The sequence below is a fragment of the Branchiostoma floridae genome, chromosome 13, assembly GCF_000003815.2.
Source record: "Branchiostoma floridae strain S238N-H82 chromosome 13, Bfl_VNyyK, whole genome shotgun sequence".
Lineage (NCBI taxonomy): Eukaryota > Metazoa > Chordata > Leptocardii > Amphioxiformes > Branchiostomatidae > Branchiostoma > Branchiostoma floridae.
In genome coordinates, this window is record NC_049991.1 from 420,067 (window position 1) to 446,852 (window position 26,786).

The window sequence follows — 26,786 nt, forward strand, 5'->3', positions numbered from 1 at the left end:
CTATAGTTTGGGTCTGGTCTTCACCAGCACCGCGGTACAGGATACCATAGCCGTCAACCACATCTACGGAATCTGTCGGCTTCTCCCATTGGATCTTGATGCTGTTGGGGGTTAAGGCTGTGAAGGTGACCTCACGAGGTGACGCAGACCCTCCAACTGGGACAAAATGACAGATTAAGTCATAAGCACGGGTAACACACTTCTCTTTACAAATCAACATGACAGGATAAGTTTTAAGTTCAAACTTTTCCGTACAGTTCAATAGAAATCATAAAATTGTTAGGGCAAAGAGATGCTGTAACAGTTACAGTTACAACGTAACCCATAACGTTGGAATGGTCATCAGCTCACACTTTGAAATGACCTTCAGGTTGACCTTCAGGTCTTGTTACGTGGGGACCATTAAGGAAAAAAAAAGGCTAGTCAAGTAACAGAAAGGTTACCTGATGATCCCCTCTGTGCTCGTGGTGGCAGCATGATTGACAGGCTGCGCTGCCCCTCCCGTGCCTCTGTGAAGGCCAGGACCCAGATGTTGTACCCCAGGTAGGGGTCCAGGTTCATCAGACTGTACTCTGTCACAGTTGGACCCACCTCTTGCACGTTCAACATGTTAGTGAGGATGGGGTTGTAAAAGATGCGATAGCCCAGGATGGGTCCTGACAGTCCCGTTGGAGGCTCCCAGTTCAGCCTGATTGTGGAGGGGTTCACCACTGCCATCTGTACATCAGCAGGGGCTCTGGGTACCTCACCTGAACAGGCAGCAAACGGGACTCAGGTTATTTCAGTGAACAGCACAATGTAGTCTTGTATGTTGATAATTATGTACAAGCAAAGAAATAATCTTAATGAATTAGCATGCAGATGAAAATATCATTTGTATCATCTGACATCATTTGACTCTTTTATATGAAACGAAGCAACTTTTTTAAAAGACCAAGGTTGTACTATGTAGGTATGTATGTGCATAGGCCAGGACTGGCCCCTCGCGTAGGGTAATACCGCCCCTTACGAGGTGATATACCCTTCTTTGGCAGAGTACAAGACGGTGATGCACCATGTCTCCCGTCCTGTTGTACTATAAAATCACCCAATAAATTTGGCTAACGTAAACTACCAGCCCTCAGTCTGGTCCCAACCACCATGGTGTTCACATCAGTGGAGGCAGCTAATACAGATTAGCAAGTACTAGAGTACTATAAATATCACCATAAGCCATATTACTAGGTATCAAAGCTAGTTGAGGTGTGGGGAAGACAGTTACAAGTTGCAAAATATAAGTAGTTCAAACTTGACAGGGGATGGTCTTTGCTGAGAGGCAGTTCAAACAAGGATTTGAAACTGAAGGCCTTGATACTACATTAACATGCATTGGCATAATACCGGCCGTAAGACTTATACCGGCCGATAAAAAATAATGGAATTTAAAGAGATCTACACATGCAACAATAGTTATTTCTGAGGTATGCACACTTCAGACATCTAGGTGTCCAATACATCTTTTACAAAGCATCGATTGCAATGCATTCGAAGACGACAAGGCGAAAAGTTTTCAGTATCTTTTTCGGGACAGGCAGCTCGTCGTGGGACGAACACACTGTCACATTCATTGCCAGATTTGTAGATCATAATTACACATGCTCACGGCACAAGACGAACATGATTCAACAGCAATCTTGAATTTCTGTTGGTGACCTACAACTCATGTAAAAGTGTGAAGAACCGTTGCATAATAGCCCGGATCTACGACTGAATGGGCAAAATTGAACGCCATTTTTATATCTACGCTAGCAGTAAAGTGTTACGTCACAGCGGTTGTGATGGACAAAAGTTAAATGAAAATTCTTAACAGTATACGTCCGTTTTCTCATGACATTTTGTATGCTCATGCAGGTTTATGTTTTATGCATTTACTAACATAAAAGGAAGGAACGTGGAGGATGTATAAAGGTACATAGCGACAGTTAATTGTGCCGTGTTTCTTCCGGCCGGTTTTTGTACTCCCTCCCAACCACGCGCCCGTTCACCGTGTAATTCCGCGGCGTGTTACAATTACGATATTACGCTTTTAGCAGGACAAGAGTGGCAGAAAAGTTACACAGAAGAAGTGGCAAGGGTAAGCTATAACAGCAACATGTAACTGGAGAAAATGATGCGTTGACAATTTGTCAAATCAGTATGGCTAGAGAAATCGTCGTAAACGTGCCGGTATTATGATAATAGATGTTATGCCCAAGCTCTTGAATGTGTGAAAACAAACTGTGAAAACCTGAACTTGGGTTTGATGCTTGCAGCAACTATCTGGGTCTTTTTTCTGGGTCTGACAATGATTTCTTGAAATATTTGTGAAATCTTGATGTCAGTTATTACCTCCATGAAATGTCATGGAGGTTATATTTTACCCTGCGTTTGTGTGTGTGTGTGTGTCTGTGTGTGTGTGTGTAAACAAGATAACTCAAGAACGGTTGGGTGGATTGGTTTCATACTTGGTGTGTTGGTAGTGTGTGATGAAAGCTGGAAATGATTAGATTTTGGGCCCCCTAGCGACTCCCCTTGGTACTGCAGCGCAACTTCTGGTTTTGCTATCTCGGTGTTCTGAACATGCTATGGTCACGATTTTTGCGTGTTAGACAGCTCTTGTGCTCAGGAAGAAGTGACATAAGTTTGGGCCCCCTAGCAGCTAGTTCTGGGATAGCAGGGGCATTTCTGTCAAAAACTTCTGAAGAGGATAACTCAAGAAGGGGACAACGGATTTTCATGATTTTTGGTATATAGGTACCTTAGACAATGTTGTACAGGATGAAATACAGATTATGCAAAATAGGAGTAACTTAACATAATTAATGAGGATATTCTATCCTATCAGTTTTTTCAATGTATCTCTTGTTCCAGATATGCTATGGTCTTGACATTTTGGTGGTAGATAGGTTGCAGTGTCATGACAAAGTGGGGCAAGTTTCAGTCCCCTAACATTCAATTTTGGAACTGCAGGGGCATTTTTGTCAAGACATTCCAAAGAGGATAACTGCAGAAAGGATTGACGGATTGGCATCATATTAGGCATGCGGGTACCTTAGGCAAAGATGTTCATAATAATATACATGTTATGCAAATGAGAGCTTAATTTGCATAATTAATGAGGAAATTGTATAATTCAATTGTTTTTAATAACTGGACTTCAATAAATGTAACACATGTTAATTATGATGGGTGGAATATAAGCAGATACCAAATATGGTAATGAGAAACTTATTTGCATAATTCATGAAAAAAATTCAAAACTGCTTTATGATTGATGATGGGAATTTTATAATTGTGACATGTGTACGTTAGTCAATGATGAACAACACCATGCATAAATTATGTTAATGTTTTAGTCAATTGCATGAAATTTACGAAAGCTCTAAATTTTCATGGAGGTATGAGGTCGCCGAACTCTAGTTATGCAAATATCTTCCTGTCGTCTGCTGTAATACCAATCCTTTGTTCTTGGTTGCCAGACGGGTAGAGGTCTCCCACTGGGTCTAAGCCATTTATGATGTTGGGAGCATGTGAGGAGTCAATTTAGCAACTGAGGAGATTATGGTTCTGAACCCTGGGCACAGATTTTGGATCTTTAACATTATGTATGATAGTGTGAAGCTTTTGGCAATATTACTACCAAAGATTTATCTGATTGCTAAATCCAGAAATGTACCTGTCATACACTTCTCTTCATATTCATAAGCTTTCTGAGTGTGAGTCTTGTTCATCTGCTGTACTGACCTTGTGGGTAAGTCCTGATGGTGAAAGAGTCACTCTGTGGGTAAGTCCTGATGGTGAAAGAGTCACTCTGTGGCCCCATGCCTGCGGGTGAGAAGGCCAGGACCCAGATGTTGTAGTCCGGGCAGAAGGAGGCGTTTCTATGGACCGGCTCTCGTCATCATCTGGACCCTGAACACATGAGAGCATGGATCATCTCACAGACATTAGACACTAGCATGGATCATCTCACAGACATTAGACACTAGCATGGATCATCTCACAGACATTAGACACTAGCATGGATCATCTCACAGACATTAGACACTAGCATGGATCATCTCACAGACATTAGACACTAGCATGGATCATCTCACAGACATTAGACACTAGCCCCGGGCTTCATCATTTCCACAGTATTCATCAGCAGTAGCATTTGTCAAATGTTTCAACCAAACTAATTGCTGATGTCATTGTTTTCCCCAACTTACAGGATAGGAAATACAGCTGACAACCCCATCAAAGACTTTGTACATGATCAAATCTTTTCACTATTGTATAATTTTCATAGCCCCCATAGCAGGCTTTGTCATCACAGTTGTTTTTTCTTACATACTGATGATGTGATAAATTCAGGAATTTGAACTGTGTTCTGAGAGTCACCATTGTTGAAAACTCAGCCATCAGCCAACAAAGTAACAACCAGAGAAGACATGTACGTAGCACAGCCTGCAGTACACTAAGATTTTCCATGTGTCAGAATCAGCATCATGTGCAGGTGGTGCGGATAATTGCTGCATGAATATACACATGGGTATATAATTATGTCACACCTCCGCCCTTTCTCTGAGGTGAGTTTGCCAAGAGGATATTTGCTTGTGATGCTCCCCAAAAGAAGAAGCCTGTCCCCAACCCGGGGAATAACAGACCAGCTGGGTGCTGCAACAGGACAAACTCTCAGGAACAACAGATGGACTTAAGGATCTATTATAGTATGAATATAGCAAAAAATCAATTTGGGACATTGGGGGATGCTCGGCAACGGCTGATATTACCTGACATGTGACTACCCTTGTTATTTGTAGATGTGGTAAGCAATCATTGTATTTTTTGCAATGCACATGTAACTGGGACATCACTGGTTTTATTTTATGAGGCATAATTACCTGGTAATATATTCTGTAACCAGCTACCCGTCCTCCTGTGGTGGGGGGCATCCACTGCACCCGCATGGTGGTGGCATCCACACGAGCCACCTGCACGTTTTCAGGTGAAGCAGGCAGACCTAACAGGGCATACCGGTCCTCCTGGTCTGGTCTGGACCCAGAGCTGGGTTCACGGACAACCACGCCTGGGATGATATTGATCCTGTCCTCTTGTCCTGGGTATGTGGAGCCACCAATGACTGGGGGGAGAAATTGTTTACATCTTAACCTTCAGAACAGTGGGTTCCACCATCTCACTCCATTGTCAAATGTCAAATGATGTCTAGTATACTACCTACCTACCCTATACCTCAATGAACAATGGAGGCATTGTTTGAGCCTAATTGTTTTGAATGTGTCTGTTTTTGTTTGTGTTTCCAGATATTGTTGTCACCATAACTTAAGAACCTCTGGATAGCTTGTGATGGAGCCTCAGGAGGTATTGTTTTGAGTATACCTTTGTGTCTGTCTGTGTTTCTGGATATTATAGTCACCATAACAAGTTAGAAAAAGAACACACACCTTGTCTGTCAATCCGTACATTCATTTTTGCACTGCGCAGTCCCTCCCCCTCCTGTGTGAAGGCTACGATCCACACCACATAGTCCACTCCAGGCTCCAGCCCCCGGATGGGGTGGGAGCTGACATCAGGACCAACCTCCAGGTTAGAGACATCTGTAGACCCTACAGGCTACACATGGCAGATCAACAACAACCGTTAACAGGATTGTTCTTGGTATTACCGTAAAGTTTCTGATTAAAATGTCTGATTAAAACTTTTCAAGTCACAAGCAGGTGTTCCTGACTGACACAAAGACAGGGTTCTGCCCCATTGGACCATCGCAAACAAACATGGCAGCTGACAGCACAGTCACCCTCACACGGAGGAAAAAAAGTCAAACCCATCAAATAGCTTATTAAGTAGAAATAGAATTAGATTAGATGTTATTTCCTTTTTGATTTATCTGTAAATCTCATTTTCCTTCTTTTTTTAAGTATACAATTATGTATACCACTTCTTTACTTTGTTTGCAATTAGTCCTTGGGCATGAACTTGCATTAAAAATTATCATTATTGTTATCATTATTGACATAATAAATGGCAGATTGGAAACTATATAGCAGATAGGCCAGAAAAAGTTCTACATCAAGTATTTCATGATATAATGGAATTAAAAGAGTTTGAAAACAACAATTACTGTAGCAACAGTAAGGCAGTAGATGAAACTATCTGTGGACATTTCTGTGTTTCTGTAGTAGTAGACTGTTCCTACCTGGTAATACAGCCTGTATCCCAGGATCCCATCAGATGCCTCAGGTGCACTCCACTGCAGCAGCACAGACTCATCATCCAGCAGAGACACCTGCAGGTCTGCAGGGGGGCCCAGCTGGGTGGAACCTAACATCACACATAACAGACATGTCAGCCTTCAGTCAGATATCTACATGGTGTAATATATCACCAGACTGCCAGTTTTAACCTTCCCCCTACTACAGACATGAGTGAATGGGTTAGAGCAGGGAGGGTTAAGTGCCGTGTACCTTCTGACTCCATGGTAACAGACAGGATCTGACTGCGACGTCCGTCCCCGGCAGCAGAGAAGCCGACCACCCAGATGTAATACTCTGTGTCCGGCTTCAGTTCACGGATGACCTGAGAGTACACATTGGACCTGACTTCTATAGTGGTGGCCTCTTCATTTCCAGCCTCCTATTTTATTAGGAAACATACAAACATACAGTATGAAGGTACTGAGTGGAGAGGAATTCAATTTCATGGGTAAACAAAAAAAAACATTGAATCATCATCACTATCATCATCATCACCATTACCATCATCATCATCATCATCATCATCATGTGTTTTAATTCAAAAGAATTTTGCAGCCCAAGGATTTGATTGCTTGTTCTGTACAGGTAAAAACCTAAACAATAGTACCTTCAACAGAAGAAAAGCACTTGATAAGAAAATTGCTAGCACCTGATAGTTGATTCGGTATCCTAACACCTCGCCACCAGATGTAGGGGGCAGCCATTCCACTCGGATGGACGAGTCATCTTCCAAACTGACTTGAATGTCCTCAGGACTGCCTGGAACCTCCGGCACTGGGAAGTATAAACAACTTGTGAACAGAACATAAAAACCCACCCAAACCTTGGGACTTTCTGTTCTGCATTTGTGGGCATGTTTGGTAAAGAAACAGAGCTTGCAGATGAATGTATATATATTAACCACACTAGTAATCAGTGCCACGGCAAGAGGTGGCGGGGGTGGATTTGCGTAATCAAAAAGTTGCTACGATGAAAATCTAGCGGTCGACTAGTGACCGTTAAAACTGCTGGGAAACATTCTGCATTTTCAGAAAAACGTTGCCTCTCTAGTTAGTATTTCACTTTGTACAACATTGTCTAAGGTACCTACAAACCAAAAATCATAAAAATCCGTTGTTCCCTTCTTGAGTTATTGTCTTCAGAAGTTTTTGACAAAAATGCCCCTGCTATCCCAAAACTAGCTGCTAGGGGGCCCAAACATATGTCACTTCCTGAGCACAAGAGCTATCTAAGACCCCAAGATTGTGACCATAGCTTGTTCAGAACACGAGATACTAAACCCGGAATTTGCGCTGCAGTACCAAGGGAAGCCGCTAGGGGGCCCAAAATCTAATCATTTCCAGCTTTTATCAAACACTAGAGACCAACACACAAAGTTTGAAAACAATTCAGCCAGTCATTCTTGAGTTATCTTGTTCACAGACAGACAAACGCAGGGTAAAATATAACCTCCATGTAATTAGCAGTACGATGGAATGAACTGCCCTACCTGCATCTGGGGTTGCCAGTGTGAGACTTGGACTTGGTTGGCCGACACCTGCTGCAGAGAGCGCCACCACCCAGATGTTGTAGGTGGTGCTACTCGCCATGCCCGGAATGGTTAAAGACCTCTCATTAGCTTGTGCCACACGGAAGGACGGCGTAGGAGCTCGACTGGCCTGTACAAGTGTTCATATAGAAAGATGAACCACCAAGTTTAATCAACATGACTTGGAAAGTCCCAACAACACATCATCACATTTGAAACACATCTAACATTCACATGCAATATATTACGAACATACAACATTCAGTTACATATATGTACACAAATCATAAGGAACACAGCTAATTTTCACATACACAAGAATGTGTATATGCCATCTTTACAATATTAGAAACACATTACACAACATTAGAAACACTAACTTTATATACACTGGACTATGTACACACAACTCCCATACATACATACACTATATTTGTCATCTTTTGGTCTTGTTCAGAGTTTTTTTTTATGATTGGGGGCCAGTCTGAAACTTTCTAACAATGACGACAGCGCTTATTGAAACATTATTTTCTGGACAAATCAATGTTTCCAGTGGAAAGGGGTGCCTTGCCTCTGACCAATAGCCTCATTTTCTGTGGAAATGTTATTTTTTGCAAAATCCTTAACAAGCAACTTTTTACCCCAAAACTAATATTTTGAAGGCATTTTCCCAAGGCCGTTGCATGGAAAAGACAAGTTTTCCTAGGATAATGACTGAGCAATAAAGGTTATCAATCCGTCTGTGCACTAAAGTAAAATAAAACCGCTGTTAGGATTCCGCAATCTCTGATCGTGCAGAACCACGCAAAACACCCATACGATTTGGGTAATCAGATGACAAGGCCACGTAATTGTATTATACCGGACGACCAAATCTGCTCTACTGAATAATGTTATGAAGAATAGGCTGTTTGGGAAATATAAAAGATTATACATTGCTATTAGTGATAGCCAAATAATCTGGACCCAAAACTATCAAAAAAACCAAGGACTTCCGTCTTATCTTTAGTGACTATTTTGCCATCTGGTCAGAAGTAATTCCAAACCAGAATCATTTGTTCCTACCTGATAGTACACCCTGTATCTTTCCACCAAGTCTGCCCCTCTGACAGGTTCTTGCCACTGCACAAGCATAGTCGTGGGATTCACAGTCTCTGCTCGGATGCTTCTTGGTCTTCCTGGGGTTTGAGGTGCTGTCAAGAGGACAATATCTATAAACTTTAATTACCTGCTTCCTTCAGCAATTAACAAAATTATACAAGTCATGTCTTCTGACAAAATTATACATGTCCTCTGTCTAAGTCCCATCCGTCCCACTATGTGTGTATAATGTGTGTACATGTGTTCTGTCCATGACACCTACCCATCTCGGGTGTTCGAACCATGACGGAGGGTGTCCGTGGACTGCTGCCAGCTGAGGAGAAAGCAGTCATCCAGATGTCATAGCTGGTCGATGGGCGCAGTCCAGACAACATCAGGGCACGATCCGTGGGTCGCACTTCAACAGTAACAGCTTCAGGCTCTCCAGCCACCTGCAACAGAAAGTCATCACTACTAGAAGTCTTGGAATAAAAACAATCTTTTTATAAAAGTTTTAAATATAAGATGTAAATAGGAATAATAGGCATCAAAGGTTAACCAACACTACGTATCTTAATTACTGTGTACAGTAAGAGTTAAAAATGAGTGATGGCAGATGTGTGAAGCTGACTGATGATGGCAGATGTGTGAAGCTGACTGGTGATGGCAGATGTGTGAAGCTGACTGGTGATGGCAGATGTGTGAAGCTGACTGGTGATGGCTGATGTGTGAAGCTGACTGGTGATGGCAGATGTGTGAAGCTGACTGGTGATGGCAGATGTGTGAAGCAGACTGGTGATGGCTGATGTGTGAAGCTGACTGGTGATGGCAGATGTGTGAAGCTGACTGGTGATGGCTGATGTGTGAAGCTGACTGGTGATGGCTGATGTGTGAAGCTGACTGGTGATGGCTGATGTGTGAAGCTGACTGGTGATGGCTGATGTGTGAAGCTGACTGGTGATGGCTGATGTGTGAAGCTGACTGGTGATGGCTGATGTGTGAAGCTGACTGGTGATGGCTGATGTGTGAAGCTGACTGGTGATGGCTGATATGTGAAGCTGACTGGTGATGGCTGATGTGTGAAGCTGACTGGTGATGGCTGATGTGTGGAACATAAACCTACCTGGTAGTGCACCTTGTACCCGGCTGCTGCCCCCCCACGTGTGGGGTGTCTCCATGTGACTCGGACAGAGCTGGAGTCCACAGCTGAAGCCCTGATGCTCAGTGGTGCGCCTGGAGGCTGAGGAGTTGGTGCTGTACATGGGACAAGAAAGCAAAACATTGAGAAGACATATTACCATATATGCTACCTTCGTATGAAAGTTCAGCGAAGAATCCTACATTTGGTGAAACTGGAAGGTTGCTTAAGACCAGGTTCTCAGAGCACAGACCGCCAAGTTCTTCAACCTCAGAAGACTAAAAATACATACACATGGAGTCCCTGGACATTTTTAGACAATGTCAGAATTCTGGACACTGAACAGGATTATTTTCTAAGAGGAGTGAAAGAGGCCATCTACATCAAGGCCCATCAACCTTTGTTAACAGAGATGGAGACAGGGGCCGATAGCCTGGTATCCAGTCATTTTATAGCTTCTGAGTTTCTTCTGTCCTCTCTGCAAATTCTGCCCTCTCTGCAAATTTGTGGTCTAATTTTCTACCACAAAATCTATTTGGTGGAGTATCCGACTCCCGCTGGCATTTTAAAATCCTGTTTTCATGTAATCTCTGTAAGTTTGACAGTGGAAACTTGGTAGAAACAAGGAGCTTTTATCTGATATAAAAGCTCATTGGTACAATTTACTAGAAACTCTTCTTCACTTTGCTCTTAAACAAGTACAGTGCCAAAACATGTAAACCCCTGCCGCTATAATCTGGGTATTTTCTACTCTGGCTTACTGATTTTTTTCAGGTCTGTTTTATTCGGACAGGTCCAACCTGAGATAAGCCAGTTTTGTATCACAGTGATCTTGCATTTAGGTCCAGGTCCAAGACCAAAACCTGATCCTCTGGACCTGAACCGTACCTGTAGCTGAATTTTCTGTACCGGTACCCACCCCTAATCATATGTACAAGCAAAATGTGGCACCTACTCGACTGCGTGCGTACACTCAGGACAGGACTGCTAGTTCCCACTCTGTCTGAGGAGAAGGGCACCAGATAGATCCTGTAGTCTGTGTCTTCTTCCAGACCAGTCAGGGTAAAGGAACGTTCATCAGGGCCGATGACACGTGTTGGGGACCTCATGCCATCATCACCTACACGCTGAAATGATATGCAATAGACAATTATATTCTGCATCCATCCCATCACCTTGTTGGGTATCTTAAGGCACATCAAGTGCTTTAATGTATAGCCTCTGTAACACTTTACAAATGAAGACTATGTGCTAATAAATCAGTTAGAGTGACTTGAACTTCATGATGAAAACAAAGGTTCTTTGTACATAACCAATGACATTATGCTAAAAAGTCAATGTGCATGTTATTCCGTATGGCCTATTGCAGAATATCATTCTAAATCTAATAAGTTAGTGTATGTATTGTATGTTAAGTATGTAAAGTCCAGACCTGATAATAGATCCTGTACCCCTCCAGCTCCCCCCCTGATGTTGGTGCCTCCCATGTGATGGTTACAGATGTGAGTTCTGTGGATTCAACCTGGAGGTTCTCAGGTTCACCTGGGGCTGAAATTGGCCAAGAAAAGACAAAGAAATTGATTTCCCATGGCTTCAATGGTGGATCATCATTGAGACATGTGACATTACAGATTCAATATGGCACACTGTGATGAAATACAAAATAGGCCATACCTTCTGAAGGAGTCTGTACATTTAGAACATCAGTCCTGGGTCCACTGCCAGCTGAGTTGACAGCTTCTATCCACACCATGTAGTCCAGGTCAGCTTGCAGTCCTGTGATGGTCCAGGTCTGCTCATCACCACCCACAGGGATCTGGGAAACACTGGAGTCCTCTGAGGACTGGAGACATGGAGACAGGAATTAGAAACTTGTTGTAGCTCATCTCTTTATTTATAGTATGATAAGCTACTGTAAATGCAGAACTGTTCGCGGTGGATTAATTTTTCTATAATTATGGTATTATACTGTAGTCTATGGTGTTACCGCGAAAATAAAACCACAGCGATAAGTCCTTTTTCCCGCTGCCGGGAAATTAAATCCCCGCAAACTTAAATGCATTTACAGTATTTGTTAGTTAAAATCAAATTGTGTCATGTAATGTTACAAGTATATATATGGCCATTGTTTGACAATATTGACCATCATGGTAAAATCCTACTTCACAGCAGCCCTTCAGAATCGGCTTTGGCTAAACAGTTTTAATTATAAAAAAATGAACAGTCCCTGCTGCATAGATCACATCTGTATTACAGAGTTGACTGGTCATGTAAGCTGACTCAGTTCTATTGCAAATTTCTTTCCTTCTGCAGTGCAAATCTGACTAGCTTCTCCTGATTTTAGCTGCCTGGACAGTATGTATCTTTGGCTGGAATGGGCCTCAAAGCCATCACTGGAGCCAAAGCAAGGAACAACAAGGAACTGACTGGTTCCACCACTGATGCAATTGACAGAAAACATTTCCAACTAGTATCTATTGTAAACTAGAGAATGGCCTTTCATGTTGTATATTTGTACATTTGTAGTTCTCTCGTCGTTCTACGAGAGATGAGTGTCTCTTGCGCCTCGTCCCCTTGCATACAAATGTATGTACATTACACCATATGTTACCTACAAGCAAGACAGAAACACAAGGTTCAAAACTACAACATTTGTGACATTACAATAATCCTTTACAGGTAGATGATGGAAGGTGTATCCCACCCTGTAATAAATCTGGTAGCGCTCCACATCACCCCCGGATCGCGGTGAGTCCCACTGGATCACGATACTGGTGGGTTCTGTTGAGCTAGCACGGACATTCAACGGGGCACCAGGCAGCGATCCTGTGTCAGCAACAAGATGACAGCAGTTTTGTGTAATATTCCCAATTGAACACATGGTACCTTAAGTTTATAACATTATTTTCATACAGACATTTTGCTGTAATAACAAACGTAGCAGCAATACCAGTCTTGTTCAGAATCTGAAGTCAAGAAAACAAGCAAACGTGACATATCTTAATTTTGTACCTTGTGGCATTCTCAGGTCAATTCGTTGTGTGACTTCACTGATCCCCCTGGAGGAGTAGGCTGCGATCCAGATCTGGTATTTCTGTCCCGGCTGGAGGTTTTCCAGGATGTAGGAAGTGGTGCTGAGGCGGACGTTCAATGTAGTCACTGATTCTGGGTCTTCTGCCCTCTATTAAGGAAATACAACCTTTGATCAGTAATTCATCTAGAAAATTGAACACAAACTTGACCAAACCTTAAGTTCACTAACAGGTTAATCAAAAATACACTTACCCATTGAAGACAGCAATAATTTCTTCAGCATACATACATGTACCTATTGTGCCACAGGTGCTCTGTTCCTATAACCACCGAATGAACCAGGTGGTGTATATGTTGATTATGTGAACAAAGTTGGCCTTATGTCACCATGTACACTGAGGAAAAGGTGGGACATTAACGCCATCGTCATATAGCCTAACGTTACCCACGATCCTTTACGGACTTTAACTAGATCATGTCCAATGCAAATATCAAGCTTGAACGCCATGCATGTTGCATGAGCTCACTTAGACTTCTTATCGAATAATAAAGTAATCTCCCCACCTGGTAGTAGACCCTGTACCCATCAAAGTCTGCTCCACTAGATGGTTCCTGCCAGCTCAGCAGGGCTGTTGTCGGGTTCACAGCACGAACTCTCAGCCCTTCAGGCGAACCAGGCAAACCTGCACCTACAGGGTACAAGCACATAATACACCTGTAGCTACAGGGCACAAACACTATACATCTGAGCTACAGGGCACAAACACTATACATCTGGAGCTACAGGGTACAAACACAATTCACCTGTAGCTACAGGGCACAAACACTATACATCTGAGCTACAGGGCACAAACACTATACATCTGGAGCTACAGGGTACAAACACAATTCACCTGTAGCTACAGGGTACAAGCCAGGTATGTAAGCGTGCCACACAGCACGTTTCGACGGCGTCAAAAGTGCACAGGAAACACGCAATGACGGCAGTCCCAAGGTGCCATATTGGGTACCCACAACCGTGACAACGGCTGTTTCTTACGGTCTCAACATTGACAAAGGGCACAAACAGTGGACTATACTCGGTCACAAAATAGATTAACAATCATACTTTACGACCTTTTGGTTTCTATGAACGACAGAGCTTACGAAAATACCGAAGTTGCCAAGTTCGTACGGAGCGCCTGTCAGAACTTGCGAGCGCGGATCTTGAAGATCGTTCAACTATCCCGTCCTGAAAATAAATAAAAACAGCACCAAAACTATAAACTTTTCCACTTCTTATAATCTTCAGATGTCATAGTTATGATTTGCTTCGCAGAATCTGCCAGTAAACCTGCGAAAAACCTGCAGGTACCGCCGATCTCGGCTCGGTGCTCGGCACGGAAAAATCCGCCGCCATGATGGATTTGTGGGACAGAAGCTAGCCTCTTATTGCGACACAAACGATACGGCGACACGCGCGAGTTGTCTGCATACGCCGAACTCAGGGTCTTTTTTTGTTTTTGTGAGTCCGTCACCACGGAGATTTTCGGACTAAAAGCTTATTTATACGTAGTAGTAGTATGTTTATGAATTATGTGTTTTGATTTCGCACAATAAAATATCAAAAGGCATTTTAAAAGGAACTTTCCTCATGCCGTCGCTACGTGTCCCTCAGCACGTCAAGACGTGTTGAGCTGCACGCTGTGACGTTGAAGTTTCGTGGACTGATGGTGAACTGGTTAAGGTGTAGCATATTTCTGTTATAATTCTAAGATTTAGATAAGGGTATTTTACGTATACAAGACTTTGCTAAAAGTGCCAGGTTTCTGCAAGAATGTCGTTTAGAATCCCCAACGGTCATTATCGGCGCTGCGTTATAGTGTGCCCCCCACGCACACTTCGACGGTGCGGTGGGAAGAAGGAATGGGTGGGTTGAATGGGTGGGTTACTGCTTGTCTTTCAGTTACATGACGATGAGAAATTTTTCAACAGCTGACTTTTGCCGGTACAACCCCAGCATCTGAATTAACTTCCAAAAATTCCGATGCTACATGCTAAGCAGCATGCAACTCCATGCCCCGTCGCTCCGTGTCCAGACGTACGCGATGACGCCATGAGGCATGACACCGTTACAGGGTGCCCATTGGCACGCTGTGACGTTAAAATTTTGCATAAGATCTTAAATTCCCGGACAGCAATAGTGCTTCCTGTAGAACCATGTCATACCCAAGGAGACGTTTCAGTCTCGTAACTCTCGTTGTATGTTCTAGAACAGTCTTATGGATCCCGCAATAAAACACAAGTTGGATAGAAGGTCAGAGACGTTGTGAGACCTCATTATTACGTCATAATGTAGTAAGTAGGATCCCAGTACGTGCGCCGTTTTTCCACATTTAAGGTTAGGCTGTTAGGGCGCGCTGCCACCGACGCATTTTGGTGTAGTGCACCAATTGGAAAACAGGATCTCAGGGCGCTCTTACTGTAGTTTCCATATTCAAGGTTAGGGCGCTCTGCCACCGACGCACTTTGGTGTAGTGCACCAATCGGAAAGCAGGATCTCAGGGCGCTCTGACTGATTTTACATCACGATTTAAGGTTAGTGCGCTCTGCCACCGACCTCATTATTACGTATTTGGTGTAGTTACCAATCGGTAAGCAGGATCTCGGGGCGCTCTGGCTGATTTTCCACATTTAAGGAAAGTGCGCCCTGCACCGACCTCATTGTTACGTAGTCGGTGTGGTTACCAATCGGAAAGCAGGATCTCAGGGCGCTCCGACTGATTTTACATCACGATTTAAGGGTAGGGTGCCCTGCACTGACCTCTTTATTGTTACGTTTTGGTGCAATGACCAATCGGAAAGCAGGATCTCATCGTAGCAGGGCGCTCTGACCGATTTCCATTGTTCATCTGTCGACCAATCGAAAAAGGATGGTGTTACGACGAGACTGTGACGGTGTACACAGAGCAGTGTTCATTTCAACACACAAACGCCGATGGAGAACTACAAGCACATTATACACCTGTAACTACAGGGCACAAACACTATACATCTGAGCTACAGGGCACAAACACTATACATCTGGAGCTACAGGGTACAAACACAAGTCACCTGTAGCTACAGGGTACACGCACATTATACACCTGTAGCTACAGGGCACAAACACTATACATTTGTACATCTAGAGCTACAGGGTACAAACACAATGCACCTGTAGCTACAGGGTACAAGCACTTTATACACCTGTAGCTACAGGGCACAAACACTATACATCTGGAGCTACAGGGTACAAGCACTATACACCTGTAGCTACAGGGTATAAACACTATACACCTGTAGCTACTGGGTACAAGCACAATTCACCTGTAGCTACAGGGTACAAACACTATACACCTGTAGCTACAGGGTACAAGCACAATTCACCTGTAGCTACAGGGTACAAACACTATACACCTGTAGCTACAGGGCACAAACACTTTACACCTGTGGCTACAGGGTACAAACACTATACACCTGTAGCTACAGGGTACAAACATTATACAACTGTAGCTACAAGGTATAAACATGACAAACCTGGATCTACCTGTACAGGGTTCTAACAGTTTAGAAGTCATTGCCAGTACTTGACTTAATCATTATCAATCCTCATCATAACTTGTCATACTTCACACAGTACATTTTAAGCATTAATGTGTGTAACACCATCTACAGGCATACACCATGTTATCTTCTTGAACTAGTTTAACTGTAATATTCACCATGTAACCTTGGTTGAATAATATTGCTTGCTTTAAACCGAGATCCATGCCTAGTTTGACAAGACCCTACCTTCCTGCAGTGTCCGTATAGAAACAGTGGGGCTGTTGGGACTGGTACCATCAGGTGAGTAGGTGACAACCCACACAGTGTAGGTGGTGTCTGGCTGCAGACCTCTGATGGTGGACTGAAGGGTTGTGGGGTCTGTCTCCACACTGGATGGACTAGTCTCTGTCTCGGCCTGTTATCAAAATATACAAGATGTCTCACTTAATGGCTTTCAAGCAGCAGGAAACTGATATCGTTGGTAGATATGGTAATCAACCACATCTCATTGGAACAGACACTGGTATATTCTAATTCTGTGTATTTCTTTATTTCAGACAGTCTAACTCAAAACTCACCTGATAGTAGATGATGTACCCTTGTACATTGTCACTCTCAGAGGCCTCCCATTCCACTACAAGAGAGGTCCCATCTAGGGGAGAGGCTCGAATAAAGGCCGGGGCAGAAGGACCTGTGTAGTAGAAGGACAAATGACATGACTAAGCAATTCTAGACATTGTACATTGAACTTTAATCAGTAGACTCTGTCAATGGTACATGTGTATGATCAGAGTTCATAGGAAGCTAATATTAGACAGGAGGACAGCAACTAGCCAAGTCCTAATTACAAGTACAGTGTCCCTTGGGAAGACCAAAGAAAAGATGGACAGACAGGGACACTAACAAAGTACAGACTGAGCAGGCTGGAGGTTGAACCAAAGCAATGTTGCTCTCATCAGTTTAGGATTGCATATTTGGGTGTATTACTTATGGACTGCACATCTGTCAGCCCAGCCACCAAGAACAAACATTAAGCAAGAACTTTTGTGCACCCACCCATCCACCACTCCCTCCTGCAAAGAAGGCTACATCTCCCTCCTATAAATCCTCAATTCAATTTGCCAGTTGTGCATTTGTTTGGTAGCAATATACATGAATTTAAAGTGATCAGAGATGTACCAATGAATGCAGCATTAGTAGTCCTGAGGTATACAGTATACACTTCAGATATTTAGGCGTTCAAGGCAATCTTGAGCAGGCCTCTACAACAATGTTTTGTTTATGTGGTGCTATCATGGCTGCTGGTGGAATTATGAAAGTTGATGTTGATCTCCTTTTCTGTTCTCTATCATTTGTGTGTTCTGCATTCCAACAGAAATGAATGAAAGTGATGTTACTAGTGTTACCAACCTCGTGCCACCTGCATGGTGGTTAGTGTTTTCATCAAGCTTCTCTGGCTCATCCCGGCAGGGGAGAAGGCTAGAACCCAGACATTGTAGGTCGTGTCAGGCTGCAGGCCGGTCAGGAGGAAGGACGTGACTGAGCTAGGCGTGTCCACAAAGCCAGGAGTTGAGTCTCCAGGAGCCTGGAATGAAGAAGACAACAACCTCCAGTTCCAAAAAGATAAGGATGGAAAATTCTGTTGTAGGTACGTCTGTGACAGTGATTGAAAAAAAAAAATGCTACATTACCAAGTACAACATAACACTGAAAATACCTCATAATAGATCCTGTAGCCTTGGAAGTCTCCGCCTCTAGTTGGTGCCTCCCATTCCACAGTGAGGGCAGTCGCATTGAAAGGAGTGACCTGCACATTACCAGGTGCACCAGGAATCTCTGCTAGGGAGTACAAAATACGGAAGACATCAACTGATGATTTCCAGGCAAATCTGACTTGGAACAGGCGACACTATTAATCCGGAAAAACACTCTAAATCCGGAAAACATTGATTATTATGACATACTTCGAGATTGAAATTTAGTATTCTATAATATGACATAGTACATGATGACGATTACGTAGATAACATCGGCAGGTCCCTCGGGACTAGGTCAGTTCTGCAGAATTCTGCATTTTGACCGCAGAATTCTGCACGTTGGTCGCAGAATTCTGCACTTCGGTCGCAGAATTCTGCACTTCGGTCGCAGAATTCTGCACTTTGGTCGCAGAATTCTGCAAACCACTTGCAGAATTCTGCAACCTACTTGCAGAATTCTGCAGCCCAAATGCAGAATTTTCCATTGAAGTACAAAATATGAAATAATATGCCATGCTTCATTCATTTCATGGCGTTAGAGAGTAGATTTACTTCTACTGCTACTTCATGTACTACTTCATGTGTGTAGAAGATGCAAGAAACATGTTACATTTTTACAAAACAATTCACTACAGTACTGGATTCATCTTAAAGGCATCACTACGGTAAGGGTCACACATGAGCATATTTTGTACACAATCTTTTAAACGAGGAAATGAGTGCAAGTGAAATAACTTCCGAACATTTGAGGTATGTACGTACGAATGAGCAATAATCTAGCATGTCATGTCAATGTTTATTTGTTGGACACATGAAGTCCGTATGAAATTCTGTCAATACCCTGGTCCAACATTTGGACATTTTTGAATACATCACGTGGGCGTAGCAGATCCAGCACATTCATTGTGTATGAGGTTCATGTGCAGACTGCGCAAAACTTTTTCTCCCTGCGAACAGGTGTGTATATGCATGGCTTGTTCCGAGCGTATTTCTGTCGTACCCAACATATGCTGATCTCATGATTAACCCATTTTCGATGAATGCAAAGCATATTCAAAGCTTATTTTTGATTGATTTAAAAGAAAAATGGTTGCCTCCCGCTGTTACTATCGCTTACTGGTCTATGGCAGAGATCCACAGCATGATCTTCAAACTTTTGAAATCATGGGCCACCCGAAATGTGAGTCACCATTATATACTCATACCAAATCTCGAGTGCACCCTTGGTGTTTGTCCAGTGCACTATCTGTACCTATCCGTGTGTTTGTCATACGTACAATGCGCAGAACGATATACTAATTCATGCAATGTGTTGTGTGTTGTATCTTCGCTGCACATACGCTTTGTCTATGCTGCTCAGATCTAGAGCTCGTTTCGAGAGATCAACATATCACAGCGTATGAAGTGCAAAAACATAGCGTACTCACAACGCATGGTACTTACGTGGGACTGATGCATTGCAAATTCAAGCATATGAGCTGTGAAACAGCGTACATGTACGTACGATAGTTTTGTGCATGTCAAAAGCTATCAGGATGCTCTGCGTATGCCTTTGTACCTAAAGCCAGTTTCACACGTGCGTTTATATCCAAGTCCATTTGAGGTCTGTATGGAAATCTTTGCCTCTATCAGGCTTCACAGGCCGCTGGAGAAATAGTAGAAATGGACAAGTATATTAGACACATTACATGCCAGAGGAGTTAGCTATCCTAGGAGTACGGTTTGCGACCAGCTAACTCTGCTGGCATATTTTATAGCTACGTTTGTCCAATTTCATACAGACTTGAATACATGTATATGTCGCAGTAGAGATTGCGAGCGATTGTCCAGGGACAGATTGCGATCTGAGTTTGTCATACGACAGACTGCGGTTGGGATCTGTCCTGGCACAATCAGTGATTTCTGCACTAGTATAGATTGCATTCAGTAGCTGTCCTAGGACAAACTCCGATTTAAACTCAAATGATGCTAAGTTATAGGAAACCAGCTGCAATCGGGATCTGACCTAAGACAATCGGCGATTCTAGTTCTGTAGAACAATCTCCAATTCTACTAGGAGAAATTCTGATTAGTTCAAAATATAATAAATCCTTGCACAACTAACATTTCAACCAGTGTTCAGCATACTACCTGCATTCAAAATTACTATTTTACTATAATAATAGGTGAATTACTTTGTAATTTGTAACAGATGAATTTTATGTTTAACTTACATATATTTTCTGTTAAAAGTAATGTCTGATAATAGTGTCAAAATCTAATGATATGTAAAAGATACCCAAAAGGTGATCAAACAATGTGCCAGTATGAAAATTTCTATTCAGTACATTACAATTATAGTCAATAGACATAGTTTACATGTATACTGAACCATTTTGAACTTTGAAAGAAAACAACTGAAAAGTCCAGTGATCAAAAGTGATCAGATGTCAAAATATCAATCACAGTTTCACTTACATTTTCAAACCTATTCAGTACATTTTACTAGTCAGATATGAGTGCAACAACATCAAATTGACAAGTCTGGTAGCCTTGAGTGTAGTTGGTAATAAGTGCTAGTACAGGTTTGCAGTCATCCGAAATAAAATCATGGTTTATAAAAAAAGTATTGTGGTTTCCTTTATCTTAGCATCATTTGAGTTGGAATCAGAGTTTGTCGTAGAACAGATCCCGGTTACAATCTGTACCTAGTAGAATCACTGATTGTCCTAGGACAGATGCCGATGCCATAGGACAAACTCTGATCGCGATCTGTCCTACGACAATTGGTGATTGTCCTGAATTGCAATCTCTACTGTGACATATATATGCAATTGTGAACCCACCTTAAAACAAAATAATTGAGATGCAAATGGTGTGCGTATTGCGCATATGACTGCATATGTAAAAAATGTCGAATACGGACCGCAGATAGACTAACATCTTATGTATGCACGTGTTACCCTATCTGAGTGTTTTAGGGGAAATGCTCAGGTATCCATTGATTCTATGCAGTGATGTAAATGTGACTAGTCTATTAGCCGTATCTAATTGAGCCATTTAAATGATATAATAATGCTACCACCAAGTAATTATGACTTCTTTGTTGTACATAATTTTTGTTTTATTTTGCACATATCTTGGCCTTTTAGGAAAGCAATTTCAGCAATACCAACATGTATTGGGCTATTGACAGATACAATAAGAGTCAGAACAATCATATGCAAATTGGCCCCCAGTGTGTACATGTACATTAATCACTGCAAAATAGCAACCTGGATCATTATCAAGAAATATCTGTAGCATTTTTTAAATATATTGTCACAGACAGAAATCAGCTTGATCTGGTGCCAGGAATCAAGAACTGAAAGTTGTGGTTTTTGTGAAATTCAACGTTTGAGAACACCATTGGAAAATCAAAAGGGTGTACATTTAGTAGAAACGTCTATGAACATTGAATAATATACAATGTATAATGGCTGCTTTTTATCTGTTGCATTTTTGTTAGGATTAAAATCAGTTGTTAAAATCAGGCGGTTGGTCTGTAGAAGTGGTCATCTTGTCAGGTTTTACTGATGCTTGTTTATTCAGAAGTTCAGATTCAGCTCTTGTGAGGGAGCTTAAATGTACATGTACTAATTGCACTTAGATCATCTAACTCATTTAGTAGTTTTAAAATTAGTCTCTTGGTTTTCATTTAGTTTCTCTTAACTAATTTTATTCCATCATCAAACAACATGTACATGTAAGCTAGAGAGCAATGTGGCATGTGATTCTGATATTGTCAGTTCTGCATGTCTTGAAGTAACGTTATTATTCAATATGACCTACATGTAGTTACTTGGGCTACTGGAGAGTCTGGAGAGCTATGGTAGGTTCCCCCATGGTACACTGTGGTTAATCCTTGTGTAAACAGACACTTAAGGCTGCTACTGGATTCAGCACTGATTAGTCACAGTCCCACCTACATCATTGTTAAAACAAACAAACCTCAGGCCCAGGGGCTTGGTAACCTTCTTGGGTTGGCCCATTCTCCTAGAAAATCTTCATTAGTTACACCAGCAAGTCTGGCACACATTTGCCTGAACTCACTTGGAGCCCCTCCCTGCAGACCTAGGGAGTCGGGCTTGTCCTTATCTGCTAGATGAGGACTCAACCCTAGATGGGAGGGGTTACCATATGCATGCAGGACAGAGATATACATGTGTTGTATAAGGTTTGCTCCAGGAAGAAATCTTGATTAAAAAATCCTAGGTTCCAGCAAAAATATCTAAAAGCCAATCTAATCACCTCCTTGGTCTAATAAATTAAATTATGTATATTCATTTCCCTCCGCTCGTGCATATGTTTCGCTCCTTTTGATTGGTCGATGGCTTTGTGTAAGACAGAAGAGACTCTGGTCAACCTTATTTTTTAAACTTACATTTACTTGCAACAAGGAGCCTAAATAAACCCACTAAATACGTTAGATTTGAAAGCTACATTTGAATAAGGCTGAATCAGGCAGTCTGTTCTGTGATGCTCCAAATCACCCATTTTCTCTTGCCTTTCCCCAGATCAGACTGGTCCTCCTGGAAAAACAATAGGTTGACACATAGGGGTACTGGGGTCAGCTCAGGGGGACCTGGGGTCAGCTGGATGACCCACTCCAGCCACCCATGAAATTTCAGCTTAAGAAAGGCATTCTTGATAAGGAATGCTCAAATTACATTGTTCCAGAGGAATTCAAGGCAATGAGAGAACCCAAAAGTCTGAAAATGAAAAGGCCAAGTCATTAGGAATTGAAAAAAATGCAATCACTCAGATTCTGTTTACTATTCTTTACTACTTGTACAGAGATATTCAGGTAACATTCCCATGTCATTTAGAAAATTGAGACAACTGATCACTTTATCAATAATTTATGGGCTATCCAACTGTCATATACCCAAAATTGTTTCAGTTCAGTTCTCATCCCCCAGCATAGTGCAAGTTGACACTGTTGTTGCAACACAGTGTGACTCTCTTCCAAGCACTCACATGGGTGATTACTGAGATCCAACTCCAAGATGATCAAAGATACCGTTTAGTATTGAGGGTAAAGCATTGAAAATTTGTTTCTGTGGCAAGGTGACATTATTGGCATTGTTCCCCTGAACCTGTTGAGGGCAATTGACTGGCATCTGTATTGAGTAGAATAGGAGAAAGTTTGTACCAAGGAACCTCACAAAAAGCTGAAAGGCTTTCCTGTGCCATCTTCAAGTAGATGGAAGCAATGCACAATATCCCTTCAAAACGTCTAGTTTCATGCATGATGTTTTGCCTGGTGGTGGGGTACTGGTCTTAAGCAGTTGTTAAAAGCACACACATTAATTGGGTAACAGTAAGATTCCTTTCGTGTTTCTTGTGTATAACTAACAAAGCCAAACGTACAAAAAAAAACGAACCAACATACAAACGGAAGTACCATGTATTGCTCTTACAACTTGGAAAAAAAGTTGATTTCAAAGAGAGCATAAAATTATGTGTCTCCTAGTTCTGTGATAGACTCCATGAAACAAGAGTACAAGATGCAGGCTAACGCATACATGTGTGAACAGCAAAAACCTAATCCAGCCGTACAGCTGCGGCACTCACGGTTATGTCTTTGCATGAAACACAAGGCCAGGTCCCGTGATCGTGCTTTTGAGGTCTGATGAATCAATCACAATGTATTTTCTGTCAACTAAATCTCCTCCTATACTTTGTACTTGTCCAGATACTACTAGTTCATGCAGTGCATGATTCTAATTTAAGCTTGGTGAGACTTTGAACTGATTTTATGTTTAGAATTTTGTCAATCCCAGAACTGGTGGTGGCTTTTATCAAGTTGGAATCCACTGTCACTGTGGTCGAGTCCCTAGACTGGAATAAACTTTCCCGCATTGATTAAAGATGGGTCATTTCCATCCAATTTTTGTGTTGAAAATAGGACATGGGCTTGGAGGCTCTTTAAATTTGCATACTAGTCAAATAGTCAGAGCAAATGATCTCACTTTCCTCGGACACTAATTATACATTAAATAGAGACCTTCCGACTCAGAGAAACTTCGCTGCAGTATTGGTATACCAAGATAGCCGTGAGTGGAGGGCACTCCCCTGGGGTGATGACGTCACATGAATAAGCCCTATAAAGTTAACTTTGTACTTTATAAATCATAGGGACATAGATTCACAACACACGGGAAGGAGATAGCTATCCCCCATAAACCGGATATGACTGTGACTTGAAGAGCGGTCGTTCCTACCTGGCCTGATGAACTCTACTCTACTCTACTCTACTCTACTCTATATATAGTATACTCATATCAAATGTTGCCAAAATGTGTACAAACATTGACTCAGAGACTGAGCCAGATCCTTACATCTGCTTGGAGTTTAAGCAAAGGGCTTATACATGCAGGGTAGCCAGTGGGGATAGTCTCACCCAGAGGTCAAGCAAGTAATGTCCAATCTGTGTTTGTGTTGAGTCTGTAGGTAAACATTCCAATGTCCTGTTCACATGGATGAGACCAATGGGATCAGCCATGCATTATCAAATTTTAGGTAATTGTCATAAGACTTGACAATGTTTCCAATGAGAAAAAAAGTAGAATTTTATACTTGATTGTACAAACTGTAGTCTGCTGAAATTTTGATGAAAGGAGATACTACTTGACCTCTTACCCTTAGACAGGCAGTTTCCCTTGTGGTTTGTACACTATGAGCTGAATGACTAACACTGTACAGATTTCCTTTGCACTCCTTTCACTGGGGACAAATTTATTAACTTTTGAAGGAATGCAATGAGAAGTCATAGGATGAAACTTTTCTTTGCCTATCACAAAACAATGTGAAAATGAATAAATCAACCATTACTGCCTTTAAGTTTGTAGATCCAACAAGTCTTGGAGATGGTAAGGCCACACCAATTTAACTTGTTGGTTCTTGCACTTTTGTAGAAAAAATATGAAGTGACAGGGCACTAAAAATGACAATAAGTCTGGGGATATATTCATATAAGAATAATCAGTTTTCTGTTTAAAAAAAACACTACCCACTGTACTGTAGCTGTGCCCGTTTGTTTAGATTAAAGTACAGTGTACATGTACATTACTTCTTGATTGAAAAAAATTAACTGTAATGATCGATGTACCCATATTGTAAGGACCTTTAAGATTAAAACAAACAAACAACTGCATTTAGGTCCATTTACTGTCCTGAAAATAGTTGTGGAACGGCTGCATAGTAATCTTAGAAGGACATATGGATGTCGCAATTGTAGGGTTTCTTCCTTGGGCAGCGACTCCATTGCTTCCATGCAAAGAAAATGCACAGTTCAGATAACGTTAAGATATGTTTGACACATAGTATGACACAATCATATGGTGAAAATTAGCTGAATGGAAAGTGTGGTGAATTTTTTTTTTCATTTTTGGAAAAATAGCAGCAGGCTGTCGAAAAAAAACAATCAAATTGGTGTGGTCTAAAGAACCAAGACATAAAATTGCTGTGGCTTAAATGGTGAAAAAAGGATCAAAGTTTAGCTAATTTGTAAGTTCACAAATTAAGAGTTTTATGTACATCCACAAGTTTTGGTTACTAATTATCATTGGAGAGGTCCATCTTAATTAGACAAATATGATCTTGAGTCAGGCTATCTTTCCTATGTCTTCTTAATCCCAGGCCTGCAACAGGCATTAGCCACTACACCACTCTGGCAGGCAGAAAAGGCAGAAAATCAGGCACAGACTGAGACCAGTGTTAATGACATCTGGACCAGTCTGACATGACAGGGTATTGACCTCTTGCAGGGGTATGTTGTTTTGGAATTCCAGACAGACTCAAGAGTCCTATTTCCATTATTGTCATGTAGTACCACAGCTGTAGGTGGTTGATTTTATCATGTATGACTTTTATTACTCTACTCTTCTCTTACCTTCAAGTAAAAAAGCAGAGCCTGACAGGTTATAAATACTAGTAGACGTTCATTCAAGGTATCCATACTAGATCAATATAGACATGCTACAAAGAAACAAGTGTCTATTATGGGCAAGTTATTTTTACACATTCACACGTGGGTATTAGAAATGCCGTAATGTTGCATTAGTGGGACCGCGTGGCACGATCGGGAGCGCGTTGGTCTCAGGCCCGAGAGGTCCGGGGTTCAAATCCGCTTGCCGTGTCACCGATCTTGTGCCCTTGGGAAAGGCACTTTACACGACTTTCCTCACCTAGCTCAGGTGTAAATGAGTACATAGCTGCGGCTAGTGGCAGTGACAGGCCTTTGTGGTGGTGACAGGCCATAGGGGCATGTTCGGGCATGACGCACCCGCCATGACACATGAGTCAGGGGTAGGAGGAACCCCTTGCATCCTTGGTCGGAAGTCCTCCTAGGAGACGCAACTCCAAACAACAACCTGCATCTGCTGGCC

At 42.0% G+C, this 26,786-nt stretch overlaps 1 protein-coding gene across 1 annotated transcript in view; it reads right to left on the minus strand.

Annotated features, from left to right (window-relative positions):
• Positions 1 to 562: 562 nt before the first annotated feature.
• LOC118429282 (phosphatidylinositol phosphatase PTPRQ-like) overlaps positions 563 to 26,786 on the minus strand; it is a 37,727-nt gene continuing 11,503 nt past the window's right edge. The window contains exons 15-35 of the mRNA XM_035839762.1: positions 18,336 to 18,457; positions 18,029 to 18,203; positions 17,197 to 17,309; positions 16,865 to 17,033; positions 13,619 to 13,743; positions 13,034 to 13,202; positions 12,726 to 12,847; positions 11,696 to 11,864; positions 11,454 to 11,569; positions 10,977 to 11,148; positions 10,007 to 10,137; positions 9,167 to 9,335; positions 8,869 to 8,996; positions 7,765 to 7,933; positions 6,925 to 7,049; positions 6,486 to 6,654; positions 6,218 to 6,342; positions 5,466 to 5,634; positions 4,905 to 5,143; positions 3,798 to 3,930; positions 563 to 751 (exon numbers count right to left, since the gene is read on the minus strand). Coding sequence (XP_035695655.1) covers positions 705 to 751; positions 3,798 to 3,930; positions 4,905 to 5,143; positions 5,466 to 5,634; positions 6,218 to 6,342; positions 6,486 to 6,654; positions 6,925 to 7,049; positions 7,765 to 7,933; positions 8,869 to 8,996; positions 9,167 to 9,335; positions 10,007 to 10,137; positions 10,977 to 11,148; positions 11,454 to 11,569; positions 11,696 to 11,864; positions 12,726 to 12,847; positions 13,034 to 13,202; positions 13,619 to 13,743; positions 16,865 to 17,033; positions 17,197 to 17,309; positions 18,029 to 18,203; positions 18,336 to 18,457 — 3,056 coding nt within the window. The 3' untranslated portion in view covers positions 563 to 704. The remainder of the gene's footprint in view (positions 752 to 3,797; positions 3,931 to 4,904; positions 5,144 to 5,465; positions 5,635 to 6,217; positions 6,343 to 6,485; positions 6,655 to 6,924; positions 7,050 to 7,764; positions 7,934 to 8,868; positions 8,997 to 9,166; positions 9,336 to 10,006; positions 10,138 to 10,976; positions 11,149 to 11,453; positions 11,570 to 11,695; positions 11,865 to 12,725; positions 12,848 to 13,033; positions 13,203 to 13,618; positions 13,744 to 16,864; positions 17,034 to 17,196; positions 17,310 to 18,028; positions 18,204 to 18,335; positions 18,458 to 26,786) is intronic.